General features: G+C 42.8%; 3 protein-coding genes across 6 annotated transcripts in view; 1 reads left to right on the top strand and 2 right to left on the bottom strand.

Moving 5' to 3' along the window:
- cfap61 (cilia and flagella associated protein 61) overlaps positions 1 to 1,071 on the bottom strand; it is a 29,544-nt gene extending 28,473 nt beyond the window's left edge. For 2 of the 4 annotated variants that reach the window (XM_036984849.1, XM_036984848.1), the window contains exons 1-4: positions 961 to 1,058; positions 496 to 644; positions 168 to 318; positions 13 to 89 (exon numbers count right to left, since the gene is read on the bottom strand). In XM_036984849.1, the coding sequence (XP_036840744.1) occupies positions 13 to 89; positions 168 to 318; positions 496 to 644; positions 961 to 1,008 (425 nt within the window). In that variant the 5' untranslated portion in view covers positions 1,009 to 1,058. Of the gene's footprint in view, positions 1 to 12; positions 90 to 167; positions 319 to 495; positions 645 to 847 lie in introns of all 4 variants that reach the window. The other 2 variants (XM_036984850.1, XM_036984851.1) reach the window with 2 other exon arrangements.
- A 26-nt stretch (positions 1,072 to 1,097) lies between these two features.
- crnkl1 (crooked neck pre-mRNA splicing factor 1) lies at positions 1,098 to 7,765 on the top strand. Its single transcript, XM_021611651.2, has 14 exons — positions 1,098 to 1,284; positions 1,679 to 1,831; positions 2,010 to 2,101; positions 2,295 to 2,453; positions 2,573 to 2,739; positions 2,966 to 3,144; positions 3,255 to 3,425; positions 3,537 to 3,728; positions 5,761 to 5,820; positions 5,957 to 6,037; positions 6,128 to 6,367; positions 6,535 to 6,636; positions 6,785 to 7,033; positions 7,147 to 7,765. Exons 1-14 carry the CDS (start codon positions 1,237 to 1,239, stop codon positions 7,606 to 7,608), a joined length of 2,355 nt encoding a protein of 784 aa, XP_021467326.1. The 5' UTR covers positions 1,098 to 1,236; the 3' UTR covers positions 7,609 to 7,765.
- A 64-nt stretch (positions 7,766 to 7,829) lies between these two features.
- Positions 7,830 to 10,402, bottom strand: naa20 (N-alpha-acetyltransferase 20, NatB catalytic subunit). The gene is made up of 7 exons (XM_036984853.1): positions 10,232 to 10,402; positions 9,783 to 9,807; positions 9,556 to 9,646; positions 9,281 to 9,416; positions 8,667 to 8,812; positions 8,144 to 8,574; positions 7,830 to 7,930 (listed from the first exon to the last, which is right to left on the bottom strand). The coding sequence occupies exons 1-6, from the start codon at positions 10,282 to 10,284 to the stop codon at positions 8,489 to 8,491; spliced, it is 537 nt and encodes a 178-aa protein (XP_036840748.1). The 5' UTR covers positions 10,285 to 10,402; the 3' UTR covers positions 7,830 to 7,930; positions 8,144 to 8,488.
- Positions 10,403 to 23,357: the final 12,955 nt, after the last annotated feature.

Here is a 23,357-nt window from a genome sequence, read left to right on the forward strand (position 1 = left end):
TGTGCTTCCTACCTTACAATCTCTTTGGCACTCCCGATGGAGAAGATCGGCTGTGCCACGAAGAGGTGCAGGAAAAGTGTGTTCAGAGGCTGTTGTGACGAGAAAATATGGTTAAACCCAGAGAAGAGGAAAGGAAACAAGAACAAGTCGCTCTAGTTGATACAAACCGTGTATTTTTCAGCACTGTAATTGTCATGCAGGAATGGTTCCCAACAAGCTTGATCCACAATGTCTCCAATGGGGTGATCAGAGAAGGCAGCATGGGCCAAGACCTCATTCTTCGCATTGCTCAGGGTCACTGCCAGATTGGCCTTCTCTCTGAGGATACCAACATACAGACAGTGAAGCCAGGATAAATTATTGTGGTCCATCTAAAATGGATTGACGCTTGCATGTTCATGCATTCTGACATTTAACAAAAAATATTCTTCCACCTTGAGTGTGAATATCTGTTTCATGCATTTGGCAGACATGATTAAGGCTATGCATACTCACAGTAGATGAATGACATTTACTCTTCCAAATACTGCTACTGTGGCAGGACTGATCAGGCTATTGATCGCATGTGCATCCGATGACTCTGTTCTCCTCACAGTCACAGTCTCAACTTTGCCACCCGAGGAAGTTATGGTCCTCATCTTTCTCTGATTTTGGAAGAGAAAAGCAAATGAGAAGCGAATAAACGTAAATGGCTTTCCAATACAAATTTGACCAAAACACAACAAATGCATTCTTGTAATGATGAAATTACTAGCTGGGGGGTATCACATCAAGTATTTAACGTTACACATTGGAATCCACTCCGGTAGCATTCTTCTTGTCAAATTAGCCTATCATGCTAACTCACCTGGTGGATGCAAGAACTTTTCCAGTTCTGATATATATTTTTCCGAATTTGCAAAAAAGGGTTCAAATCAGGGTTTCTATTTCATGCTTAGCTAGCTCATTATCGAAACATACCGTGTCAATAACAGTTTGTTCTCCTGCATTCAACCTAAACTTAGACATAAAGTAAAACTAGTACTAGCTCCAGCTAATGGGGAGGTATGTTACCATAGAAACATAACGCTCGGTGACGTCTTGGGGTGAAGAGTCACAGTTCACATGTTACGTTCAACGCGCGCACGTTTGAAAGTGTCATGGCGGAGTCCACCGGCGCGCTGTGAAAATATTATAAACGGATCGATTCTGTTGTAATAGTTGATTCTAATTGACTCTACCATACAATCCAGTAAAATGGCATCTACTGCGGCAGGGAAACAGAGGATACCGAAAGTAGCGAAGGTAGCGAAAAGTTTAAAAACAGCTAACGTTAGCTAGGGAACTTATAATATGGCCTAGCCAGGTAGCGTTAGCTAGCTAACCATAACAAGACAAGTGCTTTGTTTTGGTACGAATGTAGATTACTTCTAGCTATATTAAACGAACGAAAAGGTAGCATGCTATGTAAGAACTGCTATTTTGTATTTATTTAACTAATGTAGATTACTCTATCGAGAAATCTGACCCAACTGTGTGCGAGGAAGGGCTAGCTAGCTAATTATTTAAAGTTTATGCCAGCTAACTAAACGAACTGTTTACATTTGGAACATGTACTACCTATGTAGCCAACTAGTATTGTCTTCAATCAACTAGTTTCATCCAATTCCAAAATAACGTCTTAATTTGTGCTGTGAAGGTGAAAAACAAAGCTCCTGCAGAGGTACAAATCACAGCTGAGCAGTTGCTCAGGGAGGCAAAGGAGAGGGAGCTCGAGCTTCTGCCACCGCCACCCAAGCAAAAGATCACTGATGAAGAGGAGTTGAACGATTACAAGTTGAAGAAGAGGAAGGTAAGACCCCAAGTGACACATGTATTACACTTCAGACTTCAGTCTTACTGTTGGTATTCTGTTGGTGTGCCAACCAGACAGTTTCAACATTCTCAGTTGTCTGCAAATCTTGTGTAGTGCACAGTAGTAAATACATTGATCTAATCAGATACAAACTGGACTTGACTCCTTCTCTTAGGGATTTGAAGACAACATCAGAAAGAACCGTACTGTTATCAGCAACTGGATAAAATACGCTCAATGGGAGGAGAGCCTGAAAGAAGTCCAGAGGTAAGTTAATGCTTGTCAATGTCTCTGTGAAGCTGATTCTTTTGATTCATACATATATGGGGTCTAATGTGAATGTAGATGGATTTTGACAGGGATAATTGTTGTATATGGAATCCGATGTGAATGTTATAGATGGAGTTTGACTGGGATACTTGTTATCCCCCCCCCCCCCCCCCCCCCCCCCCCCCACCAGGGCTCGCTCTATTTACGAGCGTGCCCTGGATGTAGACCACCGAAATATAGCTCTGTGGCTGAAGTATGCCGAGATGGAGATGAAGAACCGGCAGGTGAACCACGCCCGCAACATCTGGGACAGAGCCATCACCATCTTGCCCCGTGTCAACCAGTTCTGGTACTTAACAACTTTACCTCTCCTAAACTGAGCATATCTGATTAAAAAAGTTTAGGTATTTAAAAAAAAAAGCACGATTTTGTCGCTCATCTGTTCTTTTGCTGCTTTCCCCCTTTCAGGTACAAGTACAGTTACATGGAAGAGATGCTGGGCAACATCGCTGGCTGCAGACAGGTGTTTGAGCGCTGGACAGAGTGGGAACCAGAGGAACAAGCCTGGCACTCCTACATCAACTTTGAGCTGCGCTACAAGGAAGTCGACAAGGCCCGCTCCATCTATGAGAGATATATCCTTTTGATGGGAAGTGCTTAAAGCAATGACTTACTACAATGTATTAGCAAATGAGTTGTGGTTGCTGACTGTAGATATGCATTATTCATTAACAGGTGTTTTATTCTAACAGATGATTACATTTGTAATGATGCATTGCCTTTGGTAGTGGTATTACCTTCATGCCTGCAGAGTACATCTCTCTCTTTAAAAAAAAAAAAAGCTCCTTAACTCCAGTGCACTTGTGATTGTCCACCCTGATGTGAAGAATTGGATTAAGTACGCCCGTTTTGAAGAGAAGCATGGCTACATCGCCCATGGAAGGAAGGTGTTTGAAAGATCAGTGGAGTTCTTTGGCGAGGAGCATGTTGATGAGCACCTCTTTGTGGCCTTCGCCAGATTTGAAGAGAAACAGAAAGAGGTTTGTAAATCTGACACTTTGAACCATGTCAGTTTTATTCCCACACGTTTATAGTGTTCTCCGACTGTGGTCAACAGAACAACACAACTTTTCTCCCCCTTGTGTCTTAGTTTGAGAGAGTTCGAGTCATCTACAAATACGCCCTGGACAGAATTCCCAAGCAGCAGGCTCAGGAGCTTTTCAAGTTCTACACCGTGTTTGAGAAGAAGTTTGGAGACCGGAGGGGAATCGAGGACGTCATCGTCAGCAAGAGGAGATTTCAGTATGAAGAGGAAGTCAAGGTAAATTAAACCTATGAAGATTCGCAAAGATTTCATCCCAAAATAATCCATTAAAACAATATTCTATCCACTAATGGCTTGTTATTGGATTGGGTTTTTCTTCCTGTATAGGCAAGCCCACACAATTATGACGCATGGTTTGATTACCTACGCCTGGTGGAGAGTGACGCGGATCCTGACACTGCCAGGGAGGTCTATGAGAGAGCCATCGCCAATATCCCTCCTATACAGGAGAAGAGGCACTGGAGAAGATACATTTACCTGTGGATAAACTACGCTCTATATGAAGAACTGGAGGTCAAGGTAGGCCTACATTGCATCCTCTGTGTTTAAATAATGGCTATTAGGGATGTAACGATTCACCAGTATGCATCGGTCCCCGATTCAAATGTTTAAGATACGACTGCATCGGTCCGCGGACCCCAAACCGATCCAAATGTAGCATGCATCGGTCAGAAAATCAACCTAAAAGTTACGAATCACTGATTCATTAACATTTTTTTCTCTCATATTACTTTCTTTCTACCTTCCAAAAATACACATGACTAAAAGTATGTGGACACCTGCTCATCGAACATCTCATTCCAAGATCATGGGCATTAATATGGAGAGGTCCCCCATTGCTGCTATAACAGCCTCCACATTTCTGGGAAGGCTTTCCACTAGATGTTGGAACATTGCTGCTGGGATTTGCTTAAATTCAACGACAAGAGTATTAGTGAGGTCGGGCACTGATGTTGGGTGATTAGGCCTGGCTCACAGTCGGCATTCCAATTCATCCCGAAGGTATTTGATAGGGTTGAGGTCAGAGACAAGTTCTTCCAAACTGATCTCGACATACCATATTTGTATGGACCTCTCTTTGTGCACGGGGGCATTGTCATGCTGAAAAAGGAAAGGGCCTTCTCCAAACTATTGCCACAAAGTTGGAAGCACAGAATCGTCTAGAATGTCATTGTGTGCTGCAGCGTTAAGATTTCCCTTCCTATCATCCGCCAAACCCAGATTTGTCCGTCAAACTGCCAGATGGTGAAGCGTGATTCATCACTCCAGAGAACGTGTAACGTGTTTCCACTGCTCCAGAGTCCAATGGCAGCTAGCTTTACACCACTCCAGCCAACGCTTGGCAACGCTTGCCCCCCCCCCCCCCCCCGGCCATGAAAAACCAGTTTCATGAAGCTCCCTGACGAACAGCTCTTGTGCTGACGTTGCTTCCAGGGGTAGTTTGGAACTTGGTAGTGAGTGTTGCAACCAAAGACAGACAATTTTTACGCGCTTCAGCAATCGACGGTCCCATTCTGTGAGCTTGTGTGGCCTACCACTATGATGGTGCCACGTTGAAAGTCACTAAGCTCTTCAGTAAGGCCATTCTACTGCCAATGTTTGTCTACGGAGATTGCTTAGCTTTGTGCTCGATTTTATACAGCTGTCAGCAATGGATGCGGCTGAAATAGCCAAATCCACTAATTTGGTGCTTTTGTATATATAGTGAACCTCCTCTTTTGTGACAACTGGTGCATCCTCTCCTTCAGTGGCTATGTCATAGCTAATTTGTAAACGGTAAATGTTGATACATTAATAGCTCAAACACTTAATCTGTAAAAATGACAAGTTAATTAGTGGGTGATGGTGATTTCAGAACCAAAGTGGGGGGACAAAAAACACAAGCTACATTGTCCCCCCCTAATCTGATAGTGGTAGATGTCTAGTCTCTTTTATGACCCTAATCTGATAGGTGGTAGATGTCTAGTCTCTTTTATGACCCTAATCTGATAGGTGGTAGACCTCTGTCATTGCCAACAAAAGGTATATAACAAAGTATTGAGATAAACTTTTGTTATTGACCAAATACTTATTTTCCACCATAATTTGCAAATAAATTAATTTTAAAAAATTCTCATTTTGTCTGTCATAGTTGAAGTGTACCTAGGATGAAAATTACAGGCCTCTCTCATCTTTTTAAGTGGGAGAACTTGCACAATTGGTGGCTGACTAAATACTTTTTTTGCCCCACTGTACATCATTTACACACACAGAGAAGTCAGCTTAGATATGCCCAGCTCATGAGCTTCATCAGCAGCAGATATGAATTTAGAATGGAAAATGAATGTGTTTATGCAACAAATGATAGTGCATCCAACCGAATCACATCAATTCGTTCTCTAATCAAACCAAATCGTTTCAAACTAAAACGTATCATTCCTGTATCTAGATACGTATCAAATCCTCTTGAAAGGGAAAGATGCACATCCCTATTGGCTGTGATTCTCACATTGCTAAGTGTGACATTGTGCATATGCCTGTGGATTTCAGTGCTTATTGTGTTGATTGGCAGGACCCAGAGAGAACAAGGCAGGTGTACCTGGCATGTCTGGATCTCATCCCTCACAAAAAGGTATCGGTAGTTTTCAATGTTTACAATCAATGGCACCTCTGTTTCTGAAATGGGGTTTAATAAAACATTTGATATGCAACAAAAAAACATTCATCAACAAATCATCAAACTTATTACTTTGTTTCTTTCCTCATAGTTCACGTTTGCCAAGATGTGGCTACTCTACGGACAGTTTGAAATCCGCCAGAAGAACCTCCAAGCTGCTAGACAAGGCTTGGTAAGGTTCCTACTGTTGATGATTTATGTTTTTCATTGTGATACTTCAAACTTGACATTTTCTGTCATTTGGCCTTCTCCCTCTCCCCAGGGCACAGCCATTGGTAAATGTCCAAAGAACAAGCTGTTTAAGGGCTACATTGAACTGGAGCTGCAGCTCAGAGAGTTTGACCGATGTAGGAAGCTTTATGAGAAGTACCTGGAGTTTGCCTCCGAGAACTGCACCACCTGGATCAAGTTCTCTGAGCTGGAGACCATCCTGGGAGACACAGAGAGAGCCCGGGCCATCTTCGAGCTGGCCATCGGACAGCCACGACTGGACATGCCAGAGGTCAGGCTCAAAAACGTTCACCCTGGGCATTTATTTACGCACTGTGTTGGCTTTCCACTTTCAGCATGTCTGAAGACACCCTTCACGTGAAAAGTATTGTAGTGAAAACTAATTGAAATACCACTGAACAGTATTTTACTTTCAAATGTTTTATTTTAAAATCTTAGGTGTTGTGGAAGTCCTACATCGACTTTGAAATCGAGCAGGAAGAGTATGACAATACCAGAGGTCTCTACAAGAGACTGTTGCAGCGCACACAGCACGTCAAGGTGAGAGCTGTCCCTTTAACCTTAATGACTGTCTTGCTACCAACAGTCCCATACTACATTACTCACCTGCCTAATACTCACTGTGGCGCAGTAACTCATCAAACAATATTTGATCATTTTGTAATTTTGCCAAATGTGTTACCTGCAGGTCTGGATCAGCTATGCCCAGTATGAGCTGTCCATAGATACCTCTGACCGGCTGCAGAGGTGTAGGGGGATCTTTGAGGAGGCCAACAAGGGCCTGAGGAGCTGTGAGGAGAAGGAGGAGCGTCTGATGCTGCTGGAGTCTTGGAAGGAGTTTGAGCAGGAGTTTGGCTCAGACACAACCAGGGAAAGGGTGAAGAAACTGCTGCCGGAGAAGGTGAAGAAGAGGAGAAAGCTCACGGCAGAGGATGGGGTAAGTAGTGTTTCTCTTAGCCTTATCATACCAATCCAACATCAATTCATTACCCTTGTTTATGTGTTGTGGTTCGGCTGATCACTAATTGACTTTTCATTTTGATCCATCAGTCAGATGCAGGGTGGGAGGAGTACTACGACTACATCTTCCCTGAGGATGCAGCGAACCAGCCCAACCTCAAGCTGCTCGCCATGGCCAAGATGTGGAAGAGGCAGCAACAAGAAGAAGACGATGAAGAAGACGATGAAGAGGATGAGGAAGAAAACAATGGAGAAGTGGATAGGGGTAAAGTGGAGGAAGTTAGGGGCAAAGAAATGGAGGGAGAAGAAAACGGAAGAGGGGAGAGAGGAATAGACAAAGAAATGACAGAAGATTTAGCATCACCATCATCAGAAAAGCCTATAGTCAGTGAGCCTGTGCCTGAAAAAGTCCCCAAGGAGAGCACATACGATGACAGAGATGATTCTGATGAAAGCAGTAGTGGAAGCAGCAGCAGCAGCAGTAGTAGTAGTGACAATGATGGTGGTGAGAAACAGCCAAGGAAGAGCAATAAGGACTCAGTGAAAGATTAGCTTGTCTGGAGAAAAAAAAATGTTTTACTCATTACAGATGGGGACCTCATCGGGTAATTTCTATTGCTTAAAAAAAAGTGATTATTTTTCCATGTCTTTGTTTTATTCATTAATTTACTGTGGTGCATTGACAGTGTAAATAAAAAAAAACTCTGATCCAACTTTTTATTTATTTGAACCATAGAACTGTTCTAACAAAGCAGCAGATACAGACAGTATCATTACCCGGGTAAGTAATCATTTATTGAATTTGGATTAAAGTCCTTTCAATTCTATATTGCATTTCAAATTTCACACCAAACAGTGACTGACTCATTGTCATTTTTATTTATTTTTATTTTACCTTTATTTAACCAGGCAAGTCAGTTAAGAACAAATTCTTATTTTCAATGACGGCCTGGGAACAGTGGGTTAACTGCCTGTTCAGGGGCAGAACGACAGATTTTGTACCTTGTCAGCTCGGGGGTTTGAACTCGCAACCTTCCGGTTACTAGTCCAACGCTCTAACCACTAGGCTACCCTGCCGCCCCGTCATTAAAAATCATAGTTTCACAAAGGATAACTTATTAGATCTGCCAATATTATGTACAATGATATTCTCTAAGCTTTCACACATCACACCCTAAAAATAAAACAAGTCCTAATAACACTTTTCTCACTTAATTTTCTAATGTAGACTGTGGAAATATCGTAAACCCTACTGATTTTTACCATTTCTTAACCCTGCCTAACCATAACCTTAAATTAAGACCAAAAAGCAAATGTATGTTGTCATTCATTTTTACCATAGCCAATTATGACTTTGTGGCTGTGGTAACTAGAGATAACCGAGAAATATAAATGTATTTGTTTTCAAAAGTGTCAGAGCCACCGTCTACTGTTATTCTATATCTTCTGGTCTGACAGGATGTGGTATAGGAATGATGGACTTCCTCTCGGTGTCTCTTGACAAGGCTTTCCTCATATCTGCAGAAAAGGACAAAGAGTGAGTACATATCCACATAACGATTGTCTGAGTTACAGTAATGTTTACATTGATTTGAAGGGGTTCATATTACCATAGGCGTCTTCATCCGGTTCGCCATTGCTAGCAGAATAGTACTCTATCACGGTCCTGTAAACGCTGTAGCCTAGCTGTTTGTACATGTTCACCGCCACTTGATTGGAGACTCGCACAAACAGATCAACAAAGAACCCACCCTTCCTAAACAACAGTGAGGCAAAGAAGTAGATCTTTGCTGGTACGACAAACTGAAAATTCTATTTATCGTCATCACATCGATTCAGGCAATTTAGCACAATATGGATTTTTGTCCATATCGCCCAGCTCTACTCTAACATGGTTATTGTTCAGTAGGGTACAAGAAAACTCAAAGGGTTTCTTATTGGACCAGTGTTTCCCCAACTCTGTCCTGGGGACCCCAAGGGGTGCACATTTTGTTTTTTGCTCTGGTACGACACAGCTGATTCAAATGACAAACTCATCATCAAGCTTTGATTAGTGGAATCAGCTGTGTAGTACTAGTGCAAAACCCAAAAAGTGCATAGAGTCGGGGCCCCAAGACAGAGTTTGGGAAACGCTGAAGTACTACCTCTGTTTCAGTAAAAAAAAAATAGCCAAATGAACACAACCCTGATCTTAGTATCCTGAAGCATTAGAAGTCAGCCCCACCTTTCTGAGATCTCCTCCAGCATCTCCATAAGCTTGGCTGCCAGTCCCAGTCGTCTGAACTCTGGGGCCACAGAGAGAGCTGTGACGTGGCCATGCCACTCTTCTCGCGCCACTGATCCCTCTGCCTTTCCCATGACTGAGGATAGTCAGAAGTGTCATTTTGATGGAAGCTACACAGAGTGTATGCCTTTGCTATTGCAATTATGTTTGCTATTGCATTTTCTCTAAAGCAATCATCATATTGCTAGGTGTGTATGACATGTAAGCCTACTCACTGTAACCCATCAATTCACCACCAGGGGCCTCTGCAACAATGAAGTACTCTGGCCAGTGGGCCAGGTACTGTAGGTAAAATGGGATTCCGTACTGTGAAAGAAAGTTAAGGAAAGCTTGTCTTCTCCTGATAACAAGACAAAGGCTAACGTTGCACTATCTGGGGTGTCTGTGCACGACGGTGGTATGTTATTACAATGCTGGGGAACAAGTTGTACTGAAAGGATACAGTCTCTGTCAATGGATCCAGGTTGCTGTGAAGAGAGAAACAAATACTGAGATGTTTCGTGCATTCAATGCAATGCCCCGATGAGGTGCAGCAGACTTCACAGTTTAATCAAATGTCGTTACGCCCAACGTTATCGATCTAACTGTTAGCTCTTGGAAAGCTTGCGTAGCTAGCTAGTGAGCTATTATGGTCCATGAAATATACAAAATAATGTATCTTATAATCAAGAGTTGACTAGTGTAAACTAGCTAACGTTAGCAGATAGTCTCAAACTATGCATCGCATAGCACTATGCATAGCCAGAAGTATGATAATTAACTTCTGGCTAGCTAGCTATACTTGCAACTAGCCAACAAGCAATTGCTATTGTTCATTAAAACATAATGACGGTGTAGCTAGATGGGTAACCTATTCAACATTATTATAAAAAAATATCGAAATTAACTCACATGTTGTTGAATTTGAACAAATCATCGCATGTGAAAGCTCGTAATGTTGTCATTTTGCCTGTACAGTTCCCGCGTTCAATCCTAGTTGGAACAAGGACTCTCGGAAATATTGCACTTCCGGAACGTGTATAACTATATTACAAACACTTATAGCTAGTCGGAAATGTCTGAGTTCCAACTAGTACACGAACATGGCAAAAGTGTCTGCGACCCTTCAACTTTAACATCAACAAGAACAATGACGCCCTCCTTCGGCAGGGAGGTGTCATTGACTGTTTACTGCCATCTGCTGTTGGACTGAGAAAATAGCAGACTAACTTTAGTAGAACACAATATGTATATTTTTTAACCTTTATTTAACTAGGCCGGTGTAGGCTGTCATTGTAAATAAGAATAAACGTTTTTTAAAGATCAATATTATCATTAAGGTGTATGTTACAAGGTAACATACCAAGGGGGTATTGCATGAACATTCAGTGTGGAAGTGATAGCAGCCAGATGAATGAACCTTTGGAAATGGAACTGTGATGGACAGTTGATAATTATCATTTCCTTTTAAAATTGCATGAGCCAGGATCCCAAGGCAAACATAATCTGGCAGTGGATGTCATTGGGCAGAGTTCTGGGGATTTTGTCCAAAGAGTTTCAGCAGCTGTCTGAATATCCACCCCTTGGCAAGTGGACCATTGTGACTTCCATCAATGTGACTCCTATTAAATTTGAAAGGACCATTCCAACATATTTCTGCTTAAAAACACATTGAGTTGCTATTATATCTTCATTAAAGTTTTTCAGGATGATGCTGGCTACATTTCATCTGGACAATTCTACAAACCATTGTTCACAGATAGCCTTGGGGTTTGAATGTGTTTTTTTGTCTGGAAATGTTTTCATCATTAGGAAGAATTGACACTAATACTAACTATGAATTAGTGTTTTTTTAAATCGTCTACTGTGAAACGTGTCTTCTGTGAACTATAACACAAAGCCCTCCTTTGTTGTTTTAATCATTATAGAGTAGATAACTAAAACCAAACTCAAACTGTCCAGCAGTTTGAAGTCTTACTGTCGAAGGGGCAGAAAAAAACAATAACTAGAGTTCATTTGTCAGTGTGCTGAAATGTGGTTATCCCTCGCATTGTCTCTCTGTGTTACGGGAACTTGTGAGTGAAAAGCAATTCAATGTACATCACAATGGTAAGGGGGCTTTCATCAATGTTAAATGATAGCTAAGGCGCCTTGACCTTTTCCCCTAAGTTCTGATTCCTCCCTATATTCTTCATAAGATACAGTTGAAGTCTTAAGTTTACATAAATCAAATCAAATGTATTTATATTACCCTTCTTACATCAGCTGATATCTCAAAGTGCTGTACAGAAACACAGCCTAAAACCCCAAACAGAAAGCAATGCAGGTGTAGAAGCACGGTGGCTAGGAAAAACTCCCTAGAAAGGCCCAAACCTATGAAGAAACCTAGAGAGGAACAATTACATTTACAATATCAAACAAGATAATATAAATCATAAGACAGTTATGTATATTCTTCTGTATATCAAATTATATATGTGGGGTGGCCAGTCCTCTTCTGGCTGTGCCGGATGGAGATTATAACAGAACATGGCCAAGATGTTCAAATGTTCATAAATGACCAGCATGGTCAAATAATAATAATCACAGGCAGAACAGTTGAAACTGGAGCAGCAGCACGGCCAGGTGGACTGGGGACAGCAAGGAGTCATCATGCCAGGTAGTCCTGAGGCATGGTCCTAGGGCTCAGGTCCTCAGAGAGAGAGAAAGAAAGAGAGAATTAGAGAGAGCATACTTAAATTCACACAGGACACTGGATAGGACAGGATAAGTACTCCAGATATAACAAACTGACCCTAGCCCCCCGACACATAAACTACTGCAGCATAAAGACTGGAGGCTGAGACAGGAGGGGTCAGGAGACACTGTGGCCCCATCCGATGATACCCCCGGACAGGGCCAAACAGGAAGGATATAACCCCACCCACTTTGCCAAAGCACAGCCCCCACACCACTAGAGGGATATCTTCAACCACCAACTTACCATCCTGAGACAAGGCCGAGTATAGCCCACAAAGATCTCCACCACGGCACAACCCAAGGGGGGGCGCCAACCCAGACAGGAAGATCATATCAGTGACTCAACCCACTCAAGCGACGCACCCCTCCTAGGGACGGCATGAAAGAGCACCATTAAGCCAGTGACTCAGCCCCTGTAATAGGATTAGAGGCAGAGAATCCCAGTGGAGAGAGGGGAACCGGCCAGGCAGAGACAGCAAGGACGGTTCGTTGCTCCAGAGCCTTTCTGTTCACCTTCATGCTCCTGCGCCAGACTACACTCAATCATATGACCCACTGAAGAGATGAGTCTTCAGTAAAGACTTAAAGGTTGAGCCCGAGTTTGCGTCTCTCACATGGGTAGGCAGACCATTCCATAAAAATGGAGCTCTATAGGAGAAAGCCCTGCCTCCAGCTGTTTGCTTAGAAAATTAGGAGGCCTGCGTCTTGTGACCGTAGCGTATGTGTAGGTATGTACGGCAGGATCAAATCAGAGAGATAGGTAGGAGCAAGCCCATGTAATGCTTTGTAGGTTAGCAGTAAAACCTTGAAATCAGCCCTTACCTTGACAGGAAGCCAGTGTAGGGAGGCTAGCACTGGATCAATATGATACAATTTTTTGGTTGTAGTCAGGATTCTAGCAGCCGTATTTAGCACTAACTGAAGTTTATTTAGTGCTTTATCCTGGTAGCCGGAAAGTAGAGCATTGCAGTAGTCTAACCGAGAAGTAACAAAAGCATGGATTAATTGTTCTGCATCATTTTTGGACAGAAAGTTTCTGATTTTTGCAATGTTACGTAGATGGAAAAAACGCTGTCCTTGAAACAGTCTTGATATGCTAGTCAAAAGAGAGATCAGGGTCCAGTGTAACGCCGAGGTCCTTCACAGTTTTATTTGAGACGACTGTACAACCATTAAGATTAATTATCAGATTCAACAGAAGATCTCTTTGTTTCTTGGGACCTAGAACAAGCATTTCTGTTTACACCTTAGCCAAATACATTTAAACATTTAAACATTTAAAATCCCTGTCTAAGGTCAGTTAGGATCACCACATTATTTTAAGAATGTGAAATGTCCGTATAATAGTAGAGAGAATGATTTATTTCATCTTAAAGCATACTTCTAAAGTTGTGGCAAAATGACTTAAGGACAACAAAGTCAAGGTATTTGAGTGGCCATCACACAGCCCTGACCTCAATCCTATAGAAAATGTGTTGGCAGAACTGGAAAAGCATGTGCGAGCAAGGAGGCCGACAAACCTGACTAATTTACACCAGCTCTCTCAGGAGGAATGGGTCAAAATTCACCCAACTTATTGTGGGAAGCTTGTGGAAGGCTACCCAAAACGTTTGACCCAAGTTAAACAATTTATAGGCAATGCTACCAAATACTAATTGAGTGTATGTAAACTTCTGACCCACTGGGAATGTGATTACAGAAAAAAGAGTAAATCATTCTCTCTGCTATTATTCTGACATTTCACATTCTTAATAAAGTGTTGATCCTAACTGACCTAAGACAGGGAACTTTAACTAGGATTAAATGTCAGGAATTGCGAAAAACTGAGTTTAAATGTATTTGGCTAAGGTGTATGTAAACTTCCGACTTCAACTGTATGTGATAAACCAAACTTTACTTTTTGACGGTTGATGTCCCACTCCAGTTGACACTTCAGTTCCACTACGTGGTAAGTACCTTAGCATCCCCCCTGTCTCAAGGTGATGGCCAGGTGCTGTCTTCAGACACGGGTGTCTGCTTTCCTCTCCCTGACCTCTGAGGAGTCTTGGGCTCCCTTGGACCAGGTTGTTATCTACTGTGTACATTCAGACGGAGAGATCATCAATGATGCACAGCATGTTCCCATTGCCCAAGTTCTAAAAACACAAGGTAATTGTCATATGTTATTTTACTTTAAACATTTGTAGTCCTGCACCAGGTCAAGGAGCAGATAAAAACACCGTATCCTTCATCATATCTCTAAATTTAATCATTAGAATAGGTTACATTCAGTTCAGTTGGTCAGCCTAGCAGCATAGTCATTCATTATCCTTACTTTGCTATCCTGTCCCAGTATGTTGAGGTGTGATAGTATGACCTGTGACCTCTGTCTGTCAGGTGTCTCTGAGCTGGAGTGAGGAGAGGGCCTGCTGATGAGGTGTCCCTCAAGGTGTCTGTGGCTGAGCTCGGGTCGCTGATGGGGATCTTGGTGGTGAATAAGGTCACACTGGCCACACTCACACCATGACATCTCCAAAAAAACAGCATTAAAAACAGGAGTGAAAGTGACTGCCACATACACTACCGTTCAAAAGTTTGGCAGCTTCATTAAATAGTACCTGCAAAACACCAGTCTCAATGTCAACAGTGAAGATGTGAGTCCGGGATGCTGGCCTTCTAGGCAGAGCTGCAAAGAAAAAGTAATATCACAGACTGGCCAATACAAAGAAAATATTAAGAGAGGCCAAATAACACACACACTGGACAGAGGAGTCTCCATCTTTACTGTTGACGTTGAGACTGGTGTTTTGCGGGTGCTACTTAATGAAGCTGCCAGTTGAGGACTTGTGAGGCATCTGTTTCTCAAACTAGACACTCTAATGTACTTGTCCTCTTGCTCAGTATTGCACCGGGGCCTCCCACTCCTCTTTCTATTCTGGTTAGAGCCAGTTTGCGCTGTTTTGTGAAGGGAGTAGTACACAGCGTTGTATGACAAGTTTCTTGGCAATTTCTCGCATGGAATAGCCTTCATTTCTCAGAACATGAATAGACTGACGAGTTTCAGAAGAAAGTTCTTTGTTTCTGGTCATTTTGAGCCTGTAATCGAACCCACAAATGCTGATGCCCCAGATACTAAGGTAGACCTCCACAAGTCTGGTTCATCAGTTTCATTGCGTCTTTAATCAGAACAATAGTTTTCAGCTGTGCTAACATAATTGCAAAAGGGTTTTCTAATGATCAATTAGCCTTTTAAAATTATACACTTGGATTAGCTAACACAACGTGCCATTGGACCACAGGAGTGATGGTTGCTGATAATGGGCCTCTGTACGCTTATGTAGATATTCCATAAAAAATCTGCCGATCCCAGCTACAATAGTCATTTACAACATTAACAATGTCTACACTGTATTTCTGATCAATTTGATGTTATTTTAATGGACAAAAAATTGCTTTTCTTTCAAAAACAAGGAAACGTATAGGCGACCCCAAACTTTTGAACGGTAGTGTAAATCAGTAATATACTGTTTGCTTCTTGTTTTAATACAGTACTTGTCTTGGCTGTGCAGGGCTTACTGGATTTCACTAACTCCTTGGTGGTGAGGTTGATGATATGGACCAGGACCAGGAGCCTTGGGAAAGCAGGGACTTCCCCGAGACATGACTGTGGCTAGACAGCAACACAAGGTGATGGACAGGAGCCATGTTCTATAACGCATACACCTGGGGTGGACACACTCCTGGAGCAAGGGGACAAAGAGACATGTGAATGAGTCATTTTAATATACTGTACATGCATTCATCCTACGTTTACCGACTACATGCCTCACTTTGTCTTTTCAACAGAGATTCTGCCACGGCTGAGTTCCCTCTAACTGTTCCAGACTGCATCACTTCCTGTGTAGCCACTGCCTTCATCATGTCTGCTGACCTGGGCATGGGCATCACTGAGATCCCTGCTGAGGTCATCACACACACACACGCATCTGCATCATTGGCACCCTGTAAGTCACTGTTTCTACTCTACTCTATGTACTCTTTTGTGTTTTCAGCTCAACATGTTCCAGGACATCTTCCTGTCCTTGAATCTACCTGCTTTCATAATCTGAGGCAAGCTGCTGCTTGTGGAGGTCACTCTCTTCAACTACCTGGAAGAGGAGCTTGAGGTTGCTGCCCTCACTGTAGTCAGTGTCGCTCTCAGATGTCTGTCTGGCATAGCCACTTTGATATTATTTACTGTAACATATTCACAAATGTTATCCTCCTGTAGTGGAGAAGCATTCAGAACTAGAATGAACCCGTTTTGGTCAGTTTGTATTATCTTTATAATGATCACCAGCACTAAACACCTCTAGGGTCGTGCTAGAGGTATCCAAGCATTGAGCCCATTAATCCAACATGGATTTATCCCAGCACTATCACCACTATGTGGAGCAGGACACGAGATAGTCATTTTATCATAGTTCTAATCTGTAATATTGTTGCGACATGTCATGTTGTTTTTATCATATGGGGTAAAGAACAATTACATTTGTCTGTCCATACATTCCATGTATTTTAATCTGGGTGACTTCCCTCTCGTCTTTCTATTTTTCTCCTTGTTTTTTCTTATGTTCTGCTCGGTCATGGTGATATTTGCTCAGAGTCACTCATTTGAGTTTGTCTTACCGGACAATAAGGATCTCTCTAAAGCCAGTACACACACAGTGTCTGTGGGGAGTCAGAACGGAACCTCTGCCCTATTTCCCATCAGGCCACTGGTCCTGATCCCCATCTCCTCTGTGGCCTCAGACGCCGTCCGCAAGATGGTTCTGGTCAATGTACAGAACAGATGAAAAGTTTCACTTTACTTCAATAAACTTAGAGGTCAGCGAAAGCAATTTCTCTTTTCTCCTAATTGGAGTATCAATTGAAGTTGTTAGTTATTTCAGCTGATACATCTGTGACTCTAACACACAAATCTTGTTCTTGTTAAACTTCTTCAAAGGACCTCTCTCCGTCTCGCCTGGGTTGTATTACACGTCAATGTTTGTTTGTGTGTAATCATTTTTCATCCTTGTTGTTTTGGTAGGCTGAAGGACTTGAGCAATACTTTTCAAATACCATGTTTCTGGAGCCAGTTAGGTCAGAGGAAAGCCTTTCCAGAGACATGGCATTCACCTTCCCTGCAGCTGTTGTTGAGGGCAGTCAGAGAGCTCAAGTGACTGCAGTCGATATGTAAACACATCAAGCTTGACCTCTTCCGCTCCACTCACAAGCTGGTGAACCCAAACTACATTCCTATGGTCTTATAACGAGCATATTTATAACATATTTTACTTTTTATGAGCATTTTATTAGTGCCTTCCCTCCATAACATGGCTAAAAGTCAACATTCATTGGAAAAACTGACACAGAATGACAAGCAAAAGCGTCAAACAAGTTGAATCATAGATTTCTTGTGAAAATAACGAAATTTGGAAACACTTCTTTGTCTTTTTATGGTCAGCAGCCGTGTGGTTATGTTATTACCCTTCTAGAAATGGAACACTCTAGTGGAACACTCTTTCACTCTAGTCAACCTATCAAAGAGCCGGCTGAGGTGTCGGAGCCCGACGAGCCATCTGAGGCATGACTTGGGATGGGAGCCTGGCGAGGCAAGGAAACCTCTCGAGCCAGCTAAGGCGTGGAAGCCCGATGAGCCAGCTGAGGAACCCCCGGTTCCATCCGTGGCGACACCTGGACACCACAGTCACCACCGAGAACACAAACTCCCTGATGTTTCAAATAGTGGTATCAGCATTCTGTAAGGACTGACGCTGGAGACGAGAAGCAAGTACAGGGAGTGAACATTTAATGAAACAACGAACATATAACAAAACAAGAACAGCATCTAGACAGGGGGGACACGACGACAACAATGCTGACACGGGGAACCAACTGGGAAATAGACAGATATAGAGGGGCAATCAACAAAGTGAAGGAGTCCAGGTGAGTCCAATGATCCCTGATGCACATTTTTGATGGTGGCAGGTGTGCGTAATGATGGGCAGCCTGGTGCCCTCAAGCGCCAGAGAGGGGAAGCGGGAGCAAGCGTGACAGCTTTATTGGCATGGGAAACATATGTTTACATTGCCAAAGCAAGTGAAATAAACAATAAAAAAATGTACATTAAACATTACACTCACAAAAGTTTCAAAAGAATAAAGACATTTCAAATGTCTTATTATGTGCAAATAGTTCAAATACAAAAGGGAAAATAAATATAAATATGGGTTGTATTTACAATGGTGTTTGTTCTTCACTGGTTGCCCTTTTCTTGTGGCAACAGGTCACAAATCTTGCTGCTGTGATGGCACACTGTGGTATTTCACCCAATAGATATGGGAGTTTATCAAAATTGGGTTTGTTTTCAAATTCTTTGTGGGTCTGTGTAATCTGAGAGAAATATGTGTCTCTAATATGGTCATCCATTTGGAAGGAGGTTAGGAAGTGTATCTCAGTTTCCACGTCATTTTGTGGGCACTGTGCACATAGCCCGTCTTATCTTGAGAGCCAGGTCTGCCTATGGCGGCCTTTCTCAATAGCAAGGCTATGCTCACTGAGTCTATACACAATCAAAGCTTTCCTTAACTTTGGGTCAGTCACAATGGTCAGGTATTCTGCAACTGTGTACTCTCTGTTTAGGACCAAATAGCATTCTGGTTTTGTTGATTCTTTCCAATGTGTCAAGTAATTTATATTTTTGTTTTCTCATGATTTGGTTTGGTCTAATTGTGTTGCACGGAGGAGATGGTGTCGTTAAGGAATGGATTCAGGTGTGTTCCTGAGAATGGAGTTAACTTCTTATGGCTGGGGGCAGTATTGAGTAGCTTGGATGAATAAGGTGCCCGGAGTAAACTGCCCGCTCCTCAGTCCCAGTTGCTAATATATGCATATTATTAGTATATTTGGATAGAAAACACTCAAGTTTCTAAAACTGTTTGAATGATATCTGTGAGTACAACAGAACTCATATGTCAGGCAAAAACCTGAAAAATCCAACCCGGAAGTGGGAAATCTGAGGTTGGTCGATTTTCAACTCAGCCCCTATTGAAGATACAGTGGGATATTGGTCATGTTGCACTTCCTAAGGCTTCCACTAGATGTCAACCATCTTTAAAAACTTGTTTGAAGTTTCTACTGTGAAGGGGGGCTAAATGAGAGGGGAATTAGTCAGAGGTCTGCCAACAGCCATGAGCTGGTCACGCGCATTCACATGAGAGGTAGCTCCCGTTCCATTGCTTTTCTGAAGACAAAGGAATTCTCCGGTTGGAACATTATTGAAGATTTATGTTAAAAACATCCTAAATATTGATTCTATACATCGTTTGACATGTTTCTACTGACTGTAACGGAACTTTTTGACATTTCGTCTGCAACTAGTGAACGCACTTTGTGAGTTTTGATTTGTTTACCAAACGCGCTAACAAAGTAGCTATTTGGACATAAATTATGGACATTATCGAACAAATCAAACATTTATTGTGGTACTGGGATTCCTGGGGGTGCATTCGGATGCAGATCATCAAAGGTAAGTGAATATTTATAATGTTATTTCTGACTTCTGTTGTCTGCACAATATGGCGCATATCTTTTTGGCTTGTTGGGTCTCTGAGCGCCGTACTCAGATTATTGCATGGTTTGCTTTTTCCGTAAAGCTTTTTTGAAATCTGACAAAGCGGTTGCATTAAGGAGAAGTTTATTTATATTTCCATGTATAACACTTGTATTTTCATCAACATTTATAATGAGTATTTCTGTAAATTGATGTGGCTGTCTGCAAAATCACCGGATGTTTTTGGAACGACTGAACATAACGCGCCAATGTATACTGATATTTTTTAAAATATAAATATGAACTTTATCGAACAAAACATACATGTAATGTGTAACATGAAGTCCTATGAGCATCATCTGATGAAGATAATCAAAGGTTAGTGATTAATTAATCTCTATTTCTGATTTTTGTGACTCCACTCTTTGGCTGGAAAAATGGCTCTGTTTTTCTGCGCTGTCCTCAGATAATTGCATGGTGTACTTTCGCCGTAAAGCCTTTTTGAAATCTGACAACGCAGCTGGATTAACAAGAAGTGACGCTTTTAAATGATGTATGACACTTGTATTTTCATGAATGTTTAATATTACGATTTCTGTCATTTGAATTTGGCGCTCTGTTGGCCAGGTGGGACGGTAGCGTCCCAATGATCCGTAAGAAGTTAAACAGGTCAACATTCACAAAGCCGTGGGGCCAGACAGATCACCAGGACGTATATTCAAAGCATGCGCGGACCAACTGGGAAGTATCTTCACTGACATTTTCAACCTCTCCCTGACTGAGTCTGTAATACCTACATGTTTCAAGCAGACCACCATAGTCCCTTGCCAAAGGAAGTAAAGGTAACCTGCCTAAATGATTACCAACCCGTAGCACTCACGTGCTCACATGGCTCACATCACATCAACAGAATCCTCCCGGATATCCTAGAGCCACTCCAATTCGCATACCGCGCCAACAGGTCCACAGATGACTACAGCTCAGCGTTCAACACCATAGTGTGCACGAAGCTCATCACTAAGCTAAGGACCCTGGGACTAAACACTTCCCTCTGCAACTGGATCCTGGTCTCCCTGACGGGCCTCCCCCAGGTGGTAATGGTAGGCAACAACACGTCTGCCATGCTGATCCTCAACACAGGGGCTACTCAGAGTTATGTACTTAGTCCACTTCCGTACTTCCTGTTCACCCACGACTGTGTGGCCAAACACGACTCCAACACCATTAAGTTTGTTGAAGGACACAACAGTGGTAGGCTTGATCACCGACAACGATGAGACAGCCTATAGGGAGGAGGTCAGAGAACTGGTAGTATAGTGCCAGGACAACACCCTCACCCTCAGTGTGAGCAAGACAAAGGAGCTGATTGTGGACTACAGGAAAAGGCGGGCCGAACAGGCCCCCATTCTCATCGATGGGGCTGTAGTGGAGCGGGTCGAGAGTTTCAAGTTCATTGGTGTCCACATCATCAACAAACTATCACCAAGGCAGTTGTGAAGAGGGCAGGACAAATCATTTCCCCCCTCCGTAAACAGAAAAGATTTGGCATGGAACCCCAGATCCTCAAAGTTCTACATCTGCACCATCGAGAGCATTCTGGCCGGTTGCCTCACCGCCTGGTATGGCAACTGCTCGGCATCTGACCGTAAGGCACTACAGAGGGTAGTGAGTATGGTCCATTACATCACTGGGGGAAAGCTTCTGCCATCCAGGACATGTACAATAGGTGGTGTCAGAGGAAAGCCCATAGAATTGTCAGAGACTCTAGTCACCCTAGTCAAAGACTGTTTTCTCTGCTACCGCATGGCAAGCGGTACCGGAGCGCCAAGTCTAGGACCAAAAGGCTCCTTAACAGCTTCTACCCTTCTAAGTCATAAGACTCCTGAACAATTCATTGACTATTTACATTGACCCCACCTCTCCATTTGTTTTGTACACTGATGCTACTCGCTGTACATTATCTATGCATAGTCACTTCACCCCTACCTACATGTACAAATGATCTCAACTAACCTGTACCCCCGAACACTGACTCTGTACCGGTACCCCCTGTATATAGCCTCGTTATTGTTTTTTATTTTTTTTACTTTAGTTTATTCGGTAAATATTTTCTTAACTCTTCTTGAACTGCACTGTTGTTTAAGGGCTTGTAAGTAAGCATTTCATGGTAAGGTCTACACTTGTTGTATTTGGCACATGTGACAAAGAAAGTTTGATTTCTTTGTCACATGGGGTGGTGGAGGAGGGTGTCAAGCATAAGAGGAAAAAGGGGGAGAAGAAAGGAGGTGGGAGGGGATAGGCTGGTGTGGTCAAAGGCACCAAGGAACCTTTGCCTGATGCTGGGGGCGAGGCCCCAACTAGAGAGAAAGGGCAGGTTGTCAGGATTGGAGATGGAGAAGAGGAAGGTGAGTCTGAGGACTCACAGCAGTCAGGCAGAGGCATCAAAGTACACGGTGAGGGAACTGTCAAGGTTTCTGAATGAGACTAAAGGGAAAAAGGTTCATCTTGAAGTTTTTTTGCGATCCTGGAAAGTTTGGAAGATTAGTACCACACACTATGGAGAATTGCGGGCATAGTGTCCTCTCACCCAGGAAATATTTAGGTTGAGGAAGTGGGTCACAACAGTGCGAAACGGTCTACCTTCAGATGCTGTTTAGATTAATATTTTTTTCTGACATTGGGGCTTTTTGAGCTTTGCTATTGGTCTCTTTCTTTGCTGGCTCTTTTTTCTGACATTGGGGCTTTTTGAGCTTTGCTATTGGTCTCTTTCTTTGCTGGCTCTTTGCTCACTTCTTATGGAGACTCTTCGGGTAGGCTCACCAGAGATGTGGGAAAGAGGAGTCTGTTGGGTGAATATGTAAAACAAAAAAAAGTACAGGTGTTGTTTCTGCAGGAGATGATGATTTGGGGCTCTGGTGGAAAGGGGCAAGTGTGCTGAGCCATGGAACAAATGTCAGTGCAGTCCTTTTTGCACCGGGTTTGAACATAAAAATGTGCTATTCAAAGGAGTTGTATAGGGGTAGACAGCAAAAAAGCAGTAAAGCATTAGTAAAAGCAGAAATTAACAACAGGGGTTTTGTCCTTAGACGTGTATGTGTTTAATACAGGGAGAGAGAGGGCATGTCTGTTTGGGTGTCTTAGACAGGAACTCTCACAGGTAGTGCATGAGGAGATGCTGCTGGCTGGGGGGAACTGGAATTGTAAGAAATATGGAAATGCGGAGGAGCCTCATTCAGGCTCAGTGGGGGTGTTGAGGGACATCTATCACGGCTCAGGAGAAGACCCAGATGCAAACAGTTTGAAGTAACAAAAGTTTATTACAAGAAACAGGGGGTAGGCAAAGGACAGGTCAAGCACAGGCAGAGGTCAGTAATCCAGAGCAGAGTCCGAAAGGTACAGAACGGCAGTCAGGGTCAGGGCAGGCAGAATGGGCAACACCGGGAAACATAGAAAACAGGGACTAGAGTATGGGAAAAACGCTGGAAGCCTTGACAAGACGAACTGGCAACAGACGGAGAATACAGGTATAAATACACTGGGGATAATGGGGAAGATGGGCAACACCTGGAGGGGGGTGGAGACAAGCAGAAAGACGTGAAACAGATCAGGGTTTGACAACATCATGAAGCTGTTTGATCTAGTGGTTGTTTGGAGAACTAGACATCATAACACAATACAGTATTCATAGGTGAAGGTCCTTGGGGCTGGGGTGAGTGCAGCCCCAGTCGATCGGTTTTACATGTC

This window comes from Oncorhynchus mykiss, chromosome 8 (genome assembly GCF_013265735.2).
Source record: "Oncorhynchus mykiss isolate Arlee chromosome 8, USDA_OmykA_1.1, whole genome shotgun sequence".
In the NCBI taxonomy this organism is placed as follows: domain Eukaryota; kingdom Metazoa; phylum Chordata; class Actinopteri; order Salmoniformes; family Salmonidae; genus Oncorhynchus; species Oncorhynchus mykiss.